At 47.5% G+C, this 20,693-nt stretch overlaps 1 protein-coding gene across 1 annotated transcript; it reads left to right on the plus strand.

The window, feature by feature from the left end:
- The first annotated feature begins 2,814 nt into the window (after positions 1–2,814).
- Positions 2,815–4,288, plus strand: LOC137436241 (uncharacterized). Its single transcript, XM_068129969.2, has 3 exons — positions 2,815–3,318; positions 3,472–3,695; positions 3,859–4,288. Exons 1-3 carry the CDS (start codon positions 2,830–2,832, stop codon positions 4,157–4,159), a joined length of 1,014 nt encoding a protein of 337 aa, XP_067986070.2. The 5' UTR covers positions 2,815–2,829; the 3' UTR covers positions 4,160–4,288.
- Positions 4,289–20,693: the final 16,405 nt, after the last annotated feature.

The raw sequence follows: 20,693 nt of genomic DNA on the forward strand, positions 1-20,693 counted from the left end.
TGCGAGAGGTGACAGTTTGTCCAAGACTGATGAGGAAGGAAAAAGGAAGAGAGGACAGAGGAGTATTGATGAGGAGCGAGAGGCAGTTTTTATTGAATTCTGCGAATGGTTAGACTCAGAATTAGAGCATGGGGTAATGAACATGGACCAAGTCCATGAAAAGCTGCAGGAGTTTGATCAGTCACCAGAGAAGAGCCTTTCTTATTCAAAGCATTGGCTAAAGATAAAACTTCTAGAGAAATACGAAGACACCTTGTATTTCACAACACAGGAAAGAAGGGCAGATGTACTCTGTCTCAAAGATGCCACCGACAATATTCTGCGAGCGCATCATGCTAATCTTGACCATGGAGATGAGAAGACTCAGATCATAAAGACGGCACTCAAGTTCATATCCAATGATATTGCCTTGATTGATTTAGGTCCAAAGTCATACCCCACCACACACAGTATGACTGACATCGATAGTCAGCTGACACTTGTTCCTGCAAGCCTTTAGATGTTCTTGAGACCGATTGTCAAGACAGACGAAAGAGTTGCTGTTTGGGGGCAGAATTTTATTAAGGCCTGTCGACCTCGGTCTGGAGTATTGCCACACCAAATGGGGCTTGCCATACAACTTGATCATATATTTGGGTCAAAATGGATGCTCAACAAGTTCCACCGGCTGGGATACACTGAGTCTTACACGGAGACACAAAACTACAAATACTGCTTCCTTAATAGTAGGAGTGGAGATGATGTTCCAGATACTTCTGGCACTCTTGACACCATTGTGGAGGAAACCGATGAACAGATCAATGATGAGGTTGCGGTTGATGCTGCGCTTGAGGATCAATCAGTGATGACAGCCAAAGTGCCAGCCAGTGAAAGTGAATTGTCAAGTAATGATCAGGTGGTCTTTATGGAGGTTGGGGAAACAAACAATGCAGTCACTCAGTTTGTTGGAGACAATATAGATTTAAACATTGTCTCTATTCACGGAAACACTCCCTTTCACTCAATGGGTTGGATCGAAGTCACCTCTCCGGCACCACCTTTGCCAGATCCACAGACAACAGCAGCTTTCCCCCGGGTGAAGTTGAAGGCACTCGAGTTGAAGGCACTCGGCCTTGTCGAGTTGAAGGCACTCGACAAGGCACTCGACAAAGCTAAGATCCTGAGAGGAACTGAAGTAAAGATTATTCCATTTACGAACAGGAAACAGATAGGAATGAACGCGATCATGTTTCTCCCCCTCGCTGAGCTTTCCTCCTCCCTGGCTCATGATCAGCCACTCCTCACTCCAGGTGACACACTCTGGGCAGCAGGGTGGGTGATCAAAGCCAACGATCCTGAGTTCCCACACTCCAACTGGAATGGCTGGATGAAGAGAATCCATGCTAATGATGCAAAGCAGAGCACACAGATTGAGTTCCTCCCAGTTATTGAAGGAGACCCTAATGACCTCAACACCATCTTCATCACTCTGAAAGAGTGCATACGGCGTGCTGGGGTCGCTATAGTGACCTTTGATCTTCCGATTTGGCTGAAGGCTGTGAATATAATAAAGCAGGCAAATCTACCCGTCATTCCAAGGTTGGGTGGTTTTCACCTGCTGAAGTCTTATCTTGGATCAATGGGTAACATCATGGAAGATTCTGGACTACTAGATGTGATCCAGTTGATCTATCCTGGAAGTACGACAGCCAACCACATCATGGATGGAGGATGTTTTGACAAGGCAATCCGTGTTCACCTCCTCATTGATGCAGCCATCTATCAACACATCATGAAACTTGCCTTCACTGAGGAGGAGCGTGGTGACATGAAGACCTTCATGGAGAAGGTGGCTGATGGGAAGATAGGAGCCAGACACTCAGACCCAGTAGTGCCAGTGTTTGAGCAAATAAAAGGTTTGAAGAAACCTTCAAACGACTCGCAAAAGGAGGAAGAACACCTGCACTCTGGGTGGAGTACCACCACATGGTAGATGTGATCAAGGTCTTTATCAGAACCGAGCGACTTGCAGACCACAATGGGCATCTGTCCTGCATTGTTACCAAGATGCTTCACATCTTTGCCGCTGCAGGCCATCATCAGTATGCCAAGGGCGCAGGGCTGTACTGTCAACTCATGAAGGAACTAGAAACTTTGCCTGCTTACAAAGACACCTTAGAACGTCTCACTGCCCACGGGAACCACGTTGTCCGTTACTCAAGTCATGAGTGGTCCGGCACATGGTGTGACATTTGCATTGAGCAGACATTAATGAAGGCAGCCAAGTCACAAGGTGGACTGAGCAGAGGAAGAATGAGAAACAGTTTTTCTGGCCACAAATGCTGGGTGCTCACCCTCAGTCACCTGTCTGATGTCAACCGGCGGATGGAGGAGGACGTCAGTAAACATGTTCCAGTCCACAGAGACCTTGCCAAGACACAGATGAAGCGAGATGCAGAGGCAGTTGAACTTGTCCTAAAATGGTTTGAGGAGATCAAGCCATTCGACAACGATAGAGACAAGGAGTTGCTCGTGTCTTTCTCAACAGGATTCACAAGCACTGGAGATGACGCAGTCAATGCTGAGAGAGCAGCTGAAGTTTGGATGGAGATGCAGATCAAGCTGGATGAACAGTCAGTGACGTCGACCATGGATGTCAAGTCAAAGATAAAAGCCCTGTCATCACTAAGAAAATTTCCCTTGGTCAACGAGAAAAAGATTCACCTTGACTCACTAAAGTTGTTCAACCGACTGATCATTTTCGCCCAGCGGGATATGACAGTTTAGACAAGCTTACAGTATGAGCTGACTCCCTTCCCATTGTCCCTGTTCAGCAACAAAGATCAGAAGATGAACAAGGCAAACAAGGCAGACTTTTCAAATACAAGCCTGAAGGCGTTAACTGATCCACTTGACTTGACTAACCAACCCTGCTGCACGCTCGTAATTGATGGCGGATGGCTTGTCTACATGGTGAAGTGGGAACAACGTCAGACCTGGCAGGAGATCGCCAACAGTTACCTGAGCTACGTGCAGTATCTGGGCCGCTGCTCCCAGAAGATCATTGTGGTCTTTGATGGCTACAGCAGATCACCAAAAGATCACGACCACATCCGGCGTACCAAGAATTCCTGCTGTAATCTCCAGATTCGACCGGATATGTCCAACTGGACCCCAAGAGCAAAGTTTCTGGACAACACTCATAACAAGAGTGAGCTCATCCACCTTCTCTCTTCAACCTTCCGAAAACATCACATCACTGTGGAGCAGTGTGACAATGATACTGACACTTCAATTGTGAGAGAGGCATTGGCTGCTGCTTCAGATGGCTCTGTTGAGGTCAGTACCATTTGTGTCTTCAGTTAGTATAACTATTGGATGGAGCCCGGGGGGAGATGGGGTAATTTAAAAATAAGAGAATTCACACTGTTGAAAAGTTAAATCTGTTCTTGAACGGTTCATTATGCTTTGTACATGTTGTTATATTTTCAGGTGCGGGCAGAAGATGCAGACGTGCTGGTAATGCTGGTGCACCATAGCTCAGACAGCCACCATCCACTCTTCTTAACCACATCAAACGGCTCTTATGACGTCCGAAAGATCAAAGAATCTCTCTCCGAAACACAGAAGAGCTACCTGCTCTTCTGTCACGCCTTCACGGGGTGTGATACGGTTTCTGCAATCGCTGGTCATGGGAAAACAACTCTATTTGCCAGGTAATAATGATAATACTACTATTACGTCGGCAAATAATACTAATACTAATAATAATAATAATTATAATCATTGTCATCATAGTATAAATGTTAAAAATAATAATAATTTTATTTCTGTTTTACATTATACTTTACTTGACATAGACCTGGTGCTTTTTTTTAGGTTTTGCGAAGGGGATGCGGCTGAGTACATCGACATCTTCCTTGACACAGAAGCCACCAAGGAAACAGTGATTCAGGCTGGTACTGCGATTTTCAAGTACATTTACCATGGACGAGATACTACATTGGGTGAAATTCGGTACAACATGTTCTTAAGGAAGGCAGCGGCAGGAGTGATCAAACCAGAGACTCTACCTCCAACAGAGGGTGCAGCTGCACAACATTCACTCCGTGCCTACCTGCAGACCCGGGACTGGATCCTTCTACAGAGCATGTCTCTGAACCCCAGTGACTATGGATGAACAATAGGTGTGCATGGGTATGAGCCAGTTCCAACACTGGACCCCACGGCTCCTGAGGAGCTATTGCAGTTCACGAGCTGTAATTGTCATGGAGATTGCAGCAACCGGCGATGCAGCTGCAAGAAGAATGGGGTCACGTGCATCTCGGCCTGTGGAGTCTGTATTGGCATTACATGCAGAAACTGCAGTCATGATGTTGTTGAGTCTGAAGAAGACATAGACAATGACTGTTGAAACTTCTGACATTGTGAATGAGAAATAACTCTTGAGTATTATATATGTAAGTGAAATAAAAGCGACTTTGTGTGTAAATGTAAAAGTGAAAATATAAATGTTAACAATCAACTCAGAATCATGAAAAACCCTTATTTGACCCCTCATAAGTTACTTAAGGGCCGATTTAAAAAAAAAAAATTCTCGAAAATAATTTTTCGGTACCCGAATTCAACAGCTTTTTTTCTGGGTTTCCCATGGGAGTTGAACTTCAACATTTTAACACATGTTATTACACACCTTTACAAACATATTGGTGAAGAAATTTTTTGGTAACAATTTAGTTAACAGATTTGTGAAATATCTCATAAAATGCCCTTACTAATTGTACTTGTCAAATTATGACATCATAATTAAGGCAGCAATGACATCCTCATTAATATATTGTTATGTCAGTGGGTAGTGATGACTTTAGACCAGGTAGATTTGTACAGGTAGCCTGCTCCGATTGTCGTGAAGAAGAACCATGATGTAATAAGTACTTGTTTAGCCTGGATGTCGGATTAAGTTGTATATTTGTCCCTATTACGAGGAATGAGGCATGCTAACTAGTAGTAGGGATTATGTTAACTACTACCTTGTACGTCATACCCTTGGTGATTTATCCTTTGTCCCTTTTGGCACCGCACCCAAGGGCGGATCCAGGAATTTCAAGACGGGGGGGGGGGGGGGGGGGGGTGCATGAGACAAAAGCGCTGGGGGTGGGTGGTTAAGGGGGTTCTGGGGGTCCTCTCCCATGAAATTTGTAGAAATTGATCGTCAGGAACGACATCTCGTGCGTTCTTGGAAGTTTCTGCAGTTCCTTGCGTTCTTCCTTGGTCCAACAGTTCAACAGATTCGTGATGACTAATGGTCAGATAAAGGAACTGGTGAAATGACTTGCCCAGCTGTTCCTTCTGCGATAGGTTGATGAATTTTGTTGGTGTGTGTGTTTGTGTGTGTGTGTGTGTGTGTGCGTGTGTGTGTGTGTGTGTAGTGTGCATGCGTGCGGCATGTTTTTTTGTGTAGTTCTACTGGAGCTTTCTGATATGGAATTTCTGATTTGTGTAGTTCTCGCGAAATGATTGTTATAATCTCCTGAGTTAATTAGGCTAATTATCTACAAATAATCCAGAAGAATTCCCATGTTTCTAAATGCATGCCATGTGAAGGTGTATAGAGCAGCTTAATAGGTGCTGGGTAAAGCCCGGCACCGCCATGCGCCTCAGTTGTGAAGCTCAAGGCAGGGGGTTCTCCCCATAGCCCAGCAGATATGTGAAAAAATTGTGCTTTTGGTGATACAAGCATGAAATTTTGAACACTGATAGAGCATACTACTAGGAAGATTTTTGGATATAGGGGCATTCAAATCTTTTCCTAGGGACAAAATGGCGGCCATTTTAAAAATGGCCGTTTACGGATAATAAGATACACAGTACCGATGTCTATAAAACTAGATTTACTTATTGCTCAAGCACACCTATGATGTTTTTTTCACGTAAACAGGTTGTAAGATCATAATTAAATGTCAACAAACTCACATAACATTTATTTGGTCCTTATTCTTTACAAAAATAATTACTTTTTGAGCTATTTTGAGCAAACTCCAGAAACACAATGGAAATGAAGTGAAAATGCGACATTAACGCTGTGGAAGTGACTTTCACTATAAAACAGTCTACAAAACAGTCTTCCACATGTTTGTGTATATGTATCAGGTGTGTTATTCCTCCTGTATACTATCGTGTGCACTCCCCTGCACAGTGACACAGAGCTGAGCACTGGAGTGCGGCCTTAACACACTTGCACTGTTTCCTGCAACCCTTCTTGCATCCACATCTAATCAATTGTCGGCATGCCTCAGTTGCCTCTGTGAGGGTTGTCCAATATATCCCCCAGCCGTTATTACTCTGTTTCCAACCCCATTCACTTGGCGATGGGAGCTCAGGTGCGCAAATCATCATCTGGCCCCAACAAAAGCCGGCTTGGTAGGCAGCTCTCTTGATGTGTTGTCTGAGGGCTTCTTGCGTTGGTGGGATAGCCTCTATTGATCTACCAGTCTGGGTGAAGAGATGCTTGCGGGCATCGTTAACATGTTCCTGGCTGCTTGTTCGATCGTAGAGCAGAACAACAAAACGCTCCAGTGGATCCATGTTGTCATTTGCAGTTGAAATGGTTGGTGTGGCAGCCAGTGCGCAGAAAGCTGAGGTGACCTCATCATAGGCTTTCCATGTTTCCCATGCTGTTTTCTTCCCCCTTCCGCCGAAGCAGGACACGGTGTCACACCCAGTGAAGGCGTGGAAGAATGGCAACCCTCGGCACTTGTTTGGTCCCAGTGCCACAGCCATCTCGTGAGCTGCCAAGTGCCTGAAATTCTTCCCTGTGCCAAAAGCAACCCAGAGTTCATCGATGTCAAGATATCCAGTTGCTGCCACTGCAAGGATCAAAACATCTGTGTCCACTGTGCGGATTGACACCTTGGTATAGCCCTGTCTGACTGCATCTTGGACATGGAGTAGTATCCTTGTATCTGCCTCCTCGTGACTACACGGGGAAAGACCAGTAACATCTCGTGGCTGTGTACAAAAAACTTCTTTGTGGTTTGTGGTGACGATTTGCTTGTCAGTCTCAATGTTTGCTATCCTCGTTGCTAGAAAGTCAAACAACTCCACCTTGTTCTCGTCTATGCGAAGGAAGGCCTGCCAGTTTCGAGGGATGGAACTAGATGGCTCAACTCGTCTCCTGGTGCCTTTACCCCTCGTCTTCCTGGTGTCGGCTTTCAAACTGTCTGGGAAATATTCATCCCAGATAATATCAACCCTGCTCTTATTTTGTATCTGAGATGTGATGTATGGCAAGAATACTAGTGATGCATACTCAGAGAAGGTCTTCGCATTACGAGGTGCCAGCATGTTCACGATGGCTGCTCCATCCAGGATCATGACTTCAACAGGGGGGCTTACATCATCATTTTCCTGTGAGGTGATCAGATCTTCTAAGCACCCAACCAGATCAGACTTGGTTCCAAGCCGGATTTTGCCCATTTGTGACAATGCAGGGGGACAAGCTTGGTTTTCATGTGCAAAGAATTCATCAAGATCTCCATTCCGTGTCTGGGATGCAATAAACAGCCTGGAGAACAGAACGCAGTCATTCTTCAGAGATACCACCTTCAACTCTGTTCTTGACTTCTCTCTGACTGGGGGTCGGCTGAAGAGAGGGAGATTGTTTCTTTTTATTGGGTCAGTGATAGGCTTTGTCTGATGTACAAGCCTCTCGTTCACATATGTGTCATACTGTTCTTTTCCCAGCTTCTCGATCTGGTAAAGGGTGTTGATGACTGCTGGGTCTGCCAGGTCTCTGCTGTCTAGCACCAAGAGATCTTTGCTGTCGTCACAGAATGGGTTCCCCATCTCTCCTATGACACGGGTGAGTGCTCTCACATCTCGAGCAAAGGCTACCTGCGTGTGCTTTGTCTGTTCATGGTGTTTTAGTTCAGTTTTCCTAATTCTTTTTTCTGTTGTGGCCTCGAACTTATAGATCAGTTTGGCCATCTCTGGACCAGACACCATCCATCGGCGCAAAGCTGCAGCATTCTCCGTAAGACCTACAGCCCCTCCATCACCTTTCACCAATGCATTATTTTGCTCGTGTGCCTGGTCTAAGGCTATGGCAGAGAATGCACGTGTAGTCTTCTTCATGGTGAAGTTTCCTGCCAGAAACTGTGCGTATACAGTTGGATGCTTTGTTGCAAGTGTCACCATGTGTGCAAGTGAACTGGGATCCACCTGGCATAGTTTGTATGTCCCAAGGCGAAGAACCATGGTACAAGCTTGGTCAGAGCATCAGTGTACAGTTGGAAGTTTCCTTCACGGACGGATCTCACATAGATCAGGACTGCCAGTTCTAGCTGCATAATTAGGAACCAGAACTGAAACTGTGGACTTGCATTGGCTTGTTCACCGCACCAGTCATCTAGTGGTATCGTAACCTGTCCCTCATCTAGTCCACTGGTGTACTGGCTGTAGGCTTCCTTCAGGAGAAGATAGAGAGTACTGGCTGTGACTTGGTGTGCTCGTCGTGTGCGTGTCACATGGGTCACTTTCAGGAAGGAATCAGCAGTACCACTTGTAGCAACCCCTGCAAGCATCAGAACGCCTGTCCACCCACTGCTATCCAGAAGGTCACCGAGGGTTTTCCATGCTGCCATCTCAATATGGAGTCCACCAAAGACCATGACGAAGTGATCTTCTCCGTGTGTTTCTGGCCATCTCCATTGGATCTGTTTGGCAAGTGTGTACAGTGGCTGATCAAGTGTGATTACAGGGATCTGACCTGGATTCAGAATATCGATTGCTTTCTTGATGACATCCATGGAGTGACGAATCATTGCCACAGATTTTGCCTGGTCATAGAAGAGAGGCAGCAATGAAGTTAAGGCCACACTACACTCTGGTTCTTCTGGAATAGACTGCTTGCTGGCATGGTATCCAGCCCATGATACTGTCTCGTCTCCCTTAAGTGGTGTGTCAGATAGCACTGTCTTCTCCATCTGCTCCAGCCACCTGTCAAAATGCAAGATAATGAACACAATTAAGAACAAACAAGTCCACACAAGTTAACAAGTCTTGGTTATTTAGGTACACATATAACTGTCCACAGTTCAAACACAATAATCAGTTACCTGTACTCAATCTGCATTGCTTCAGGGATGAGTTGGCAGTTGCTTTTGTTGGGACCCGCTAGCTTGGGTACAGGTGGGTCACATTTACCCAGAACAACAGGAGGTACGATGGTGTATGACTGTGGCAGGTGTGCATCTGTTGTTGATGTGTCATCTGGGTTTACCCGTTGAACTCCACGGCTATCGCTATTTGGGTGCTGGAAAAGTGAAATGCCAGTGCCATGGAAGGAGTCGTGGGCACTTGTTGAACTGGGGTTATGATCAATGTTATCCACTGCCCCAGTTGTGAAGAGGTCACTTTTTAGCTCAGGGGGGCAAACTGTACCCTCATTTTGGAAGAAACGGCAGATTCTGTTCCCCAAGTCCGTGGAGATGCTAAGCACCCTGTCATAGGAGATCGAGAGACCCAGGTTGAACATAGTATCAACCAGGTCTCTTTTTCGAGTCTTTGTGTGGATAAGGGTGCCCAGGTACACAGGCAGGGGAGTCTCCCGATTGTGACTGTGCCTCGTGGACGTGGTAGTACTGCTACTCTCTCTGCGGCGTGAGTAACTGTTGAACATAAGGAGTTGTGAGATTGTGAGAGTAGGTGTTGATACCGACGAGTGGCTTGACTGCTCTTGGATGTTAGGACCATTCAAGATCATAGAAACTAGTGATACAAGCGAATTAGGTACCGAATGTTCTTGGCAGTGGGCTTCAAATGAACCACTAAATGTTGAGTTCATTTTCAACATGTCTCTACGAACTATATTTGCGGCTCTAGCAAGACAAACTCCATCACTGTCAGTGTCGTGATCACATGCCTTCTGAAGGGCTGAGCCAACATCCTGGTTGAAAGCAAGCAGAATATCTCGACCGGACATGTGCTCCTCTAGGTCTGGAAAATATGTCATGATTCGATCTTTGAGTTTGGTGGAGTGGACACGCCTGGTCAAGACTGTTCTAAGCTGTTCCAGCCTGGTGGTGTATAGTCTTGCTAGGTCTACCAGCTTGAACACTGGTGTCACAAGAGCATCTGTGCGGGCATCATCGATGTAGGACACTAGCTCTCCAAGTGCTATACCGTGATTGATATCATCTTGTTCATTCAGTGTTGTGCTTGTGGCCCTTGCTTTGTTATAAAGTGACACCAGACACTTCACGTGGTACTGTGCATCTTGTGCTATAAGGTCACCTGCACTCAGTTTAGCAAGAAGTGCCTGATCTCCTAGTTTCAGGGCAGCTGTCCTGACATGTTTATCGAGGTCGAAGGTGGAAGCTTTTCGCAGAGAATTAGTACCCGCTGGTTTGTCACAAAAGAAACACTTTTCAGGCTGTGGCTGTGTGTGGTCTACATGTACTCTGTGACGGGTGTACTTTCTTGAGACACTTGCGGTTTCTTCACTACACGTTTCTCTTTTTTTGTGCCCGATGCAGTTCAGTTTTGTTGTATTTCAGTCTGCATGAATCATGCCACTTAGCCTTGTGGCTCTGGAAGGTTGACTGGATACCTTCACCATCGTCCAGGCGGGACAGTTCTAGAGATTTTGGCAGGCAGCCCATCTGGCTGAAGGTGAGGAGATAATCTGCAAGAGTTTGGTATCCGGACCCTGTGGTTCGCTTGGAATCAGCTGGACAGGCAAGGGCCTCATCGGTGACCTCCTGACATAACACACACTTCTCCCAATCTGTCAGATAAGGCATGTTTGTTCCAGATGTACTAGGGCTTTAGGGGTCTAATAGCTTGAAATTTTTGTTGGCCATTGTCAATTAAGCATTATCCACCACCACCATCCAATCAATATACAAATTGGGAACCAAATCTAGGTAGCTACTACAGTCAATGAGCGAAGGTGCAGTGCAGTCGAGTTATCATCTGAAAAAGAAATACATACATTATTATCATAAATATAGTAATTCGCTTTCGTAACTTTTCACTAGCCTTGCATTGTTCCTTATAGTCACCTAGTCTATGATAGGAAAGTTCATAAAGCTACATCAAAGTTGTTCATATAAAGGTATTGAACCAAAATTACACCCAGGAGAAATCAGATAGTCATGCAAAGTTAAATAATTAAACCGCTAGACCAGTCCTGTCTATTGCAATGGTAAACCATTTGTTCTGCCCCTTATAGGCCACCGTAGATTCCAATTTTGAACCCAGTATGAAGGTATTGCATAGCATGTACATGACAATTTATAATATGCTCATTACATTGTGTTTCAATAGCAGCACAAATGACAAGTCTGAAATAATAGGTAAATATGTCCTTCTTAGCCGCCATTTTGTAAAATGGCCGCCATTTTGGGCCAAGGAGAAATCTGGAATGCCCCTACATCCAAATTTCACTGTAAGGGTATGCCCTAACTGTGTGCCAAGTTTCATGCTTGTATCATCAAAGGCACAATTCTACCACAATTCTTCACATATCTGCCGGACTACCACAAAAGAGATCAGATAGGACAGCGGAATGTGAATTATTTTATTAATCGTAAATTTTGCTATTTTGGAATAGACTGCGCTTGTGTTTCTGAATGAAAATGTCACACACATCATGTGGGGATATGGTGAAGTCATGGTGTATGTTCATGAGGGCCAGAGATGCCATCCGACTTTCTCCCATGGAATTTCTTAGGTAGGTCTTCAGACGACGCAGGCAAGAAAATGAGCGTTCGGCCTCACAGGAGCCTACAGGGAGGGTGCATCCAATATAGAGTAGGACTTTGATGGATGGAAATTCGTCTACATCTACTGCGCAGAAACAATCCATGAATGTGCTTGGAAGCGTGTTGTTCGGCTTCCTTCTCCAAAACATCTGCCAGTCTCTAAGCTCATTTATCAGTCCTGCAGGATGTTCAATGTCGTTTTTCCAACGCAATAGCTTCTGATGTAGGGCTAGAATGTCGCAGGTATCGGCGATTATTGCAGATGGCATCAGCAGAAACAGATCACTACCTTCCTGATTTTCAGCACAGAATCGGGTGTCCATTTCCTGGCTGAGGTGGTCGAGAAATGGAATGCACATGTTTCTGAGGTAGAAGAGCAAGGGAGTATTGGTGGCAGTGTATGGATGATGGATTTGTCATTTTACAACTCTCGGCATTGTGACATCACCACCTACAGATTCTATCATGGCCTTAGCGTGATCGAACCACAGAGAGAATTCAGTTTCAGCATTTGACCGTAGTTGAGTGAGCGCGTCCTTCTTGTCGTCAATCATAGAGTATGCCTCCAGAAAATCCATGCCATTGTGTTGAAGAGGGGGGGGGGTGCGCACCACTTGCACCCCCCCCCTCCCCCCCTGTATCCACCACTGGCACCACAGACACTAGCGCAGGAAGTCCCCATTAAATTGCACTAATAACAATAAAAAGCAACCTGAAGCCAGTTCTGAGCACTGCCAATAGGACACCACCATCTACATCACCACGAAGGTCGAGCAGGCCAAAGACACACCCAGCAGGACAGTGATTCAGCGGGAGTTGACCAACAGGAAGGCCGGGGTAAGAAGGAACATGCTGATTGGCAAAGTATGACCGATGACGTCAGAGGCAGACTGCGTGTGGATTGGTAGAGAGCTGGACAATGTAGTGGTGGCCTGCGGGCATTGGTAGAGAGGCACAGATGACGTCACGAGACGATCATTAAAAGAATATAGAGACCGACATTTTTCTCTCTTGCCCCTCACGCTTCGACTCTCTCCTCTTGGTTCCGGACTTTGGTGGAAGACGTCTATGTGCGGACATTCCTCTCATTAGGCTTCATCGCGGCGGCCGTGTTTCCAAGACCTTACTGGTGGTCGTAAAGAGGTGGAGCTGCAGGGCACAGAGACGTGTTGTCCGAGTGGAGTTTGTGAGGACAGGTCCGGCTGTGGAGCGGGCTACATGCTCGTTTGCTGCGAGCGGGAGGCCTAGTGTTACGGGGTCTCCCCCCCCCCCCCTTACCTCTGGTCTCGGTGGACCGCCGAACCCCGAGAGCATCCCCGGCAGAAAGATGTTTTATCCTTGGTTGAAACCCAGCAAATAATGTCCCTCAATGGAACCAGCAAATGAAACAGTCGATTCAATGATGCAACCACACCAGGTTATAAACAAACCATAATATATTATAAATCACACACAAAGAGCCATACAGCAATGGGGCAATCACCCCTACTTTCAAATCTTACGATAATATCCTGGTCAAGCCCCTTAACCCCACACTCACGGCACCTCCCCCAATGTCTCTGCTCCCCTCCAAGGCGAAGTCCCAATGTCTCTGTGCGCTCCCGCGATCGGGGAGTCAAGGCCCGATGGTCAATTGAGGCGTAGACGAGCGAGACGACCCCGAGGTCACGTGCTCAGCCCCCAGCAACACAGCGGTGGAGAGGAACCTCACAAAGATGCACTCTGACGTACACGTTGTGGTTCAACCCACGAGCCTCCCTATAATTCTCACGTGCCCCTTTCTGGCACAGCCATGCCCAGCATCCACCAGGGAATAATGCCCAGCCGACACGACGAAAGCCTGTTCACTGCAGGGTGCTCGCGTGGCCAAGATGGCGGACGGCTTTCGCTCCAACCCGGATTCTCAAGGCCTGGATCCTCCGGAACCTCAATGAGAATACCCGACGACACAGGCTCCACGCACTCTGGCGATATTTCTTATCGACCGAACTTCCTTTCAAGGACGCAAAGTTCCCTCGCACTGTACGTCGAATGCTCGGCCCAGAGCTTCAGCAACCACGTCTCTTTTCGATGTCCTCCCACCTCTTTCTCTCTTTGCTCCACCTCTTCCGGTCACGATCCGGATTTCCGGCCACATTTTACCAGGAGCGCTTTTTAATCTTTTAACCCCCACAACCCTTTTCCCTTAAGTCACAATAAGCATAATATATAGAACCAACAATGATAACAACAACCATAATGAGGGCCTTATCCGTAACACTAGTGAACAAGGGTGCATCGAGGCCCTGTTCCCGCCAAGGCAAAAGCCACGTCCGGACTGCACATTCGGGGCCTGACGATTGCTGACGACGCACCAAGCCAGTTGAGCTAAGTGCCATAATTACACTATTATTTTCCAGTTCTTGAATTCGCCTCTGTCTGTGTATGGAGTCTGTTCTGGGAATGCTCCATATAGGAACTTTATTTTTTGTCGCATTTTTCTTGTTACCAGCATACCATTTTAATAAACCTGTTTGTTTTTGTACATTTTAAATCCAGTTTTTGTTTTAGTTTATTTTCTGCAGGTTCGGTTACTGCCGGCAAACCACAGGTAAGACCCTTCATTGCTTCCTTTCCCTTTCTTCCCCCACATGTAGAAAGTCTGCATTTGATCGTCGCCCCGGAGTTAAAACTTGTTCGGCTAATCTGTTTCCTGGTAAAGATTTTAATCGCCAGGAACGCGACAATATATTATTCCCCATTGGGAGTACTTGACAATAAACCATGTTTCAATTTCTTTCATTGAGCAGTTTCGGAGCTATAGAGGTGCAAAGTTTTTCCAAGATGGTGTCCGTACCACAGGACTTATGATGTCATAATTATCAATAAAAATTATACAGGAGGAGGTGCTCATATGGTGTAAAATTTCATGTCGATTGGACCAAGGCTGGCTGAGAAAATGAATTTAAAAATGCAGACGCGTACACACATATTAGAATATTACACAGATTACAAAGGGGAGAACATTAATTTAAATAGGGTTAAGGTAAATGCAGTTTTAGACATAAACACTAGGGTAGGGTTGACACAGCTGGCTATACATTGGCAATGCATTTCTATAACATAATTGAATTGCCTCACACTTACTCCAGTACATGAAATGTTGGAGATAACTACGCAAAATTAGCTCCCTAGAAGTATTTCCCACAACAATATTATTAGGAAGTGGCATAATCAAATGTATTGCAATTAGTATTGAGTTTCCCTTAACACTCTTGAGTTGCCATTAAAAGCTTCTTTCCTCTGCTCTGATCTGCCAAGACAGGTTTATTCATGCGGCCGCTTCATCGTCACAAAATATTTACCGTGTTCACCATATAGCTTCTTCCACTCACACATACAAGCAGGGCCAGCACCAATATCAGAAGAAAATTTACTCCACCCACACCAGCAACCTTTCCCTTGAGTTGCACTTGTTTTACGCTACACCTGTTAGACACTTCTGTTTTGAACTCATTTCCATGACGTAAAAGTAACAGATAATGGAAATTGTACAAAGTGAACAAATAAACTAACATCAATGCCACAAGATGGTCAAAGCAACATTTCAGTGGCCACCAATCAAAAAACATGGGTGGATTCAACATGTAGACCACATCAGATAAGTAGTGCAGGCAGACTACATCCTTCAATAAGGTAATTAGTGAGCGAGTTGGGTGTTTTCACAACAACCTGGCAATAACACTGTAGTTATTTGAAGATTTGCTTGGTTTATCGAAAAATCCAATTTTTATTTCTGCTGCCCTCAGCCAAATTTGAATCCAACACCTCTGGGATTCCAATCCCGTGTCTTGCCACTCGGCCAATGTCAATGTATCAGGAATTGCTCACACCCAAAGGAATCACACCTCGAGATGAAAAGGATAGGCCAATCTTCCCTCCTCTACCTCTCTCCTAACACCTTCTCTTCCTTCCTTCACACACCCCATTTTCTCCTCTCAACTTTGTCTTTCATCCTGTTTGCAGCTTTTCTGCTCATCTCACAAGCCTTCGTCCATCAGAATGTGCGTGGAAACAATTTTAACAAAGCAGCTTATACCTTCTAGATCCTTCTAAAAGAGCAAAATCAGCACTTTTGGAAAACCAACTAGCTAGTGCCTTTCGGTCTTTACATATTCAACCATTAAGCATCTAAATCTGTGAAATACACCAAGTGGGATATTTAGCATCCACTAGCCAATACTAGCAAATGGGACCTCCAGCTTCTGTCCATTTGTGGGATGGTGTGCTATATATAATGCAATGTTTTCCCTGATAAGCAACAGTCCGACAGTTTATAGTCATGTTGGGAATGAAATCCCGGCTAGACATCGAAAAAGGTAAGTGCAATATCTCTGGCCCATCCTGTCTGACTAATGCACCTCAATGCCCTCCAATATTATTAATGTAGCTAAAGAACGAGCCTGGCCACCTGTGTATCAGCACAGAATAATTGTAGAATTGAGATTGCCAAATTACCAAGGACAACATCCCTCATGGAAGCCAGCAGTCCAAACATAAACAGGAATAATGAGGGGATGGCCGAAGCCAACCATTGCCAAGCCAAACAGAAGATTTTAAAATGGTACGTGCTTCTTCCTTGCTTGACACACAGCATTTATAAAGGAAAGAGTATGGACAAACAACTAGAGGTTCACAACCATTGCACAGGTCTGATGGGCCTAATGGCCTCCTCCTGTGTTGAAGTTACCTGGAAGGGAAATCATACATACAGGAAGTTGTAGATTCAAATTGTGTCTTTCTGTTTTCTTTTCATCCCAGTGTTGCCGTTTGTGTTTTCGTTCAATTTCCGGTGATCAACCGTACCTTCATGTGGCATATATTGTCTGATTCATGTCCCTGTGAGTGTCTGGCCTACTCGCCAAGGCCTCAACTAGTCGTCATGAAATTCCGTTTCTGCTCTGACGCTGCATTCCTTGTTCTGCTTTCTTTCTGCCAAGTGTTTTCCTTTAACCTCCCTTAACTTTATCTTCCATAATGTTCACACCCCTGTGTCCTACCCTACTCTCATTCTTCAATGATGCTCATGATGCACTTGTAGTGAAATTATACCAAGGTGAACCCAGGGAGTGCTCGCTACGAAAGGGGCGTCTATAAGACCCGGGACAACCGGGGCGCGCGGACACTCCAGCGGAACTCACTGTGACATAGTCCTGTAGTTTGAATGGTATGTACGCCCCTAAATGCTGCGCTGACTGTCCTCTCTATTGGACCATTGCCATATTGAATCGACCATTGCTCATGAAATACTCTGATTTTAATGCCTGTTGCATGAATGTATTTTTACAGGATGTACTTCAGATCTAAATGATATTAAACCTACCCAGAGGTCAAGTCGTGTCTGAGCTTGATTTTCACAACATTTAATATCATTTAGTTCGCCGGAATGGCTGACCACAAGATGATCATGGTACCGATCCTCGGAGCCGACCCTCAAGCTGAGGGATCTGCATCGGAGTTCGCTCACTGGCTCAACACGCTGGAGAATTACTTTGCTGCTCACGAGACAGAGCCCACCGCTGCTATAAAGCTGTCCGTGTTACAGTCGAAGGTCTATCACACCGTTTTCCGGAACATTTCTCGATTTGGGACGTACGCTACGGCTCTAGCCGAGCTGAAGCGCCTCTACGTAAAGACACGGAGCGCTGTGCACGGCCGGCATCAACTCTCTCAGCGGCGACAGCAACCATCTGAATCGATCGATCGCTTCGCGCAGGAGTTGCGCTACCTGTTGGCAGACTGCGTGCAGGACGTCCGGACCCACGAGCAAGTGCAGGACGATTTGCTCCGAGATTCATTCATCTCCGGAATTAATTCTGGAGTCTTGCGGCTCCGACTCTTGGAGGTCGCGGATCTGACATTTACAGAAGCACTATGGCTGGCACGCGTATACACAGATGCCCGAGAACAATTGACCGCATATGATCACCCACGAGTCGTGGCGGGGACCTCGCAACTCGCGCGACCGGAGAGGGCTACCGCCGAGGATACGGAGGGGGACCCGACCACTACGGCCGAGTCTCTGGAAGCTCCTGAAGCGGAACCTGCTTCCGGCCTCACTGCTGCCGCCGCTGCCCGGCCACGGCCTGACCGGTATGCAAAATGTTATTTTTGTGGGAATCGGCAACACCCTCGCTCTGAATGCCCGGCCCGGGAGGCGACATGCCACCTGTGCTCCACCAAGGGCCATTTTGCAAAGGTCTGCAGGAAGGCCACTCGGGGCACGCGTCCCCGCGCGACCTTGAATGGGCTCATCGCGGAGCCAACGGATCGAGCGCCGGACGGGGCGCCTCACTCGGCTTTGAAGAGCCGCTCTCCTTCTCGCGGGCCTCTGGCTACACGCCCGACCTTGGTGAGATACACCGGGCCGCCGAAACAAATGGCGCGAACGCGACCGGCCACAGCGCGACCGACCTTGACTGGCGTTCGAACGCCTACTTCAAACAAGCGACATGCTCCTGCTTTGGAAACTCCTCTTGAAGTGCGGCAAACGCAGCACGTGACTCGAGCCCCATCTGACGGCAGCTTTTACGAATTACATGCACCCACTTTGGCATATGAATCTGCAGACGGCAGAGTTCTTTCTCACGTGACGCGAGCGCCATCTGGCGGCGGCTCTTACGAATTACATGCACCCACTTTGGCATATGGATCTGCAGACGGCAGAGATCTTTCTCACGTGGCTCGAGCGCCATCTGGCAGCTGCTCTTACGACCAACACACACCCACTCTGGCAAATGAAACTGCTGATGAGCCAACTGACTTCAATGCTCCTGCTGAGGCCCAACCTGCCGATGCTGCCCGAAGGATTGCAGCCGGCGTGGGATCCACCCGCGAGGCGCGATCTTCTCGCCCGGCTGGTACTATACCTGCCGGGTCTGCCGGCCTTGCGCAGGCCATCATTCCGCTCACGGTCGCGGCCGTTTTTGCGCAAGCTTTGATTGACACGGGGTCCACGGATAGTTTTATCGATCAGCGACTCGTGCATCAACATGGGTGGCCGGTTCTCGGGACAACCCGCCGGATCTTCATGGCCTCTCAGGGACTTCAGTTGAGCACAAAAGGGGCGTGTCGATTGAAACTTGTGATAAAGGGACGCACATTCCCGGACGTGTATCTCATGGTCTTACTGGCCTTATGCGCTGACGTTCTGTTAGGACTTGATTTCCTTAAGCGGCATGGACGTTTGGAAATAGACTTCGGAGGGCCGGACACGCTCGCTGTGTGCGCCCTCGCTCAAATGGACATGGAGCCACTCTCACTGTTCCCCAACCTGACCACTGATTGTACCCCTGTAGCGTCAAATCGCGGCGCTACTCTCGCGCGGACGCGCAATTCATTGCGGAAGAAACGGCCCTGCTCTTAAAGGACGGTATCATAGAACACAGTAGGTCACCGTGGCGGGCCCAAGTCTTAGTGGTGTGGAGTGAGGCCCACCGCCGGCGTATGGTAATCGACTATTCGCAGACGATTAATCGTTTTACACAGCTGGATGCCTACCCCTTACCGGGGATGGACGCCCTGGTACGCCAGGTGGCCCTGTATTCCGTTTATAGCACTCTCGATCTGCGTAGTGCGTATCATCAAGTCCCCATCTCTAGGGCTGATCGCGTCTTTACAGCCTTTGAATCGGGTCAGCGACCGATGACCGATGTCTTTGTCTATCTGGACAATCTTACGGTTTGTGGGTATGACCAGCAGCATCACGACACTAATCTGAAACACTTCCTCGAGGTCGCGCGGAAATATCGCCTAACCATGAATGCGGCTAAGTGTCAATACTCTCTACGCACGGTAGACCTTTTGGGGTACACCATGACCCATGGCTCCGTCTCTCCCGATAAGGAGCGTCTGCGCCCTTTGCTCGATATGGCTCCGCCTAGCGATCGGGCTTCGCTGAAACGCGCTCTAGGGCTGTTCGCCCACTACTCAAAGTGGGTGCAAAATTTCTCCACGAAGCTCCGCCCCCTCGTGGCCTGCGACACTTTCCCCATGGGCCCGGCCGCCCTGGCGGCCTTCGAGGGCCTTAAAGTCGACATCGCTGGCGCCGCTGTCGCGACGATTGACGAGAGTGCCTCTTTCGTTTTGGAGAGTGATGCCTTGGATCATGCGATAGCGGCAACTCTCTCCCAAGGAGGCCGCCCTGTGGCTTTCTTCTCGCGGACTCTCACCTCCGCCAAGCGAAGGCATTCGTCTGTCGAAAAGGAAGCGTACGCGATCGTCGAATCAATTCGGCGATGGCGGCCGTATCTGCTTGGGCGGAGTTTCCAAATCGTCACGGACCAACAGAGTGTTGCGTTTATGTATGACACCTTACATGCTCAGCGCATTAAGAATGAGAAAATCACCCGTTGGCGTATCGAACTCGCCGACTTCTGCTACACCATCAAATACCGCCCGGGGAAGGATAACCTGGTCGCTGACGCCTTATCGAGGCCGGCCACTTGCGCGGGGGTTGTAACTTTGGAGGGGCTGCGCACTTTGCACGGCACTATGTGTCATCCCGGGGTAACGCGCTTCGCGCATTTTGTGTGCGAGGGCAATCTGCCGTACTCGATTGAGGACATCCGCCGCATCTGCCGTGATTGCGCGATCTGTGCGGAACTCAAACCGCGTTTTTATAACCCCCCTATGGGGACACCCGTTAGGGCTACTAGACCGTGGGAGCGCTTGGCGATGGACTTCAAGGGGCCGCTGCCAATGTCGAGCAACTCTCGCTATCTGCTCACTATCGTCGATGAGTATTCCCGATTCCCCTTTGTTTACACGTGCGGGGATATGTCGGCTGCCACGGTTATTCGGTGCCTGCAGAATTTGTTTTCTATGTTCGGGTATCCGGCCTACGTGCATACTGATCGGGGTGCGGTGTTCCTGTCCCAGGAGGTGAGGGGCTACTTGCTCCAGCATAAT

This window comes from Myxine glutinosa, chromosome 11 (genome assembly GCF_964187855.1).
Source record: "Myxine glutinosa chromosome 11, kmMyxGlut1.1, whole genome shotgun sequence".
Classification (NCBI taxonomy): Eukaryota; Metazoa; Chordata; class Myxini; order Myxiniformes; family Myxinidae; genus Myxine; species Myxine glutinosa.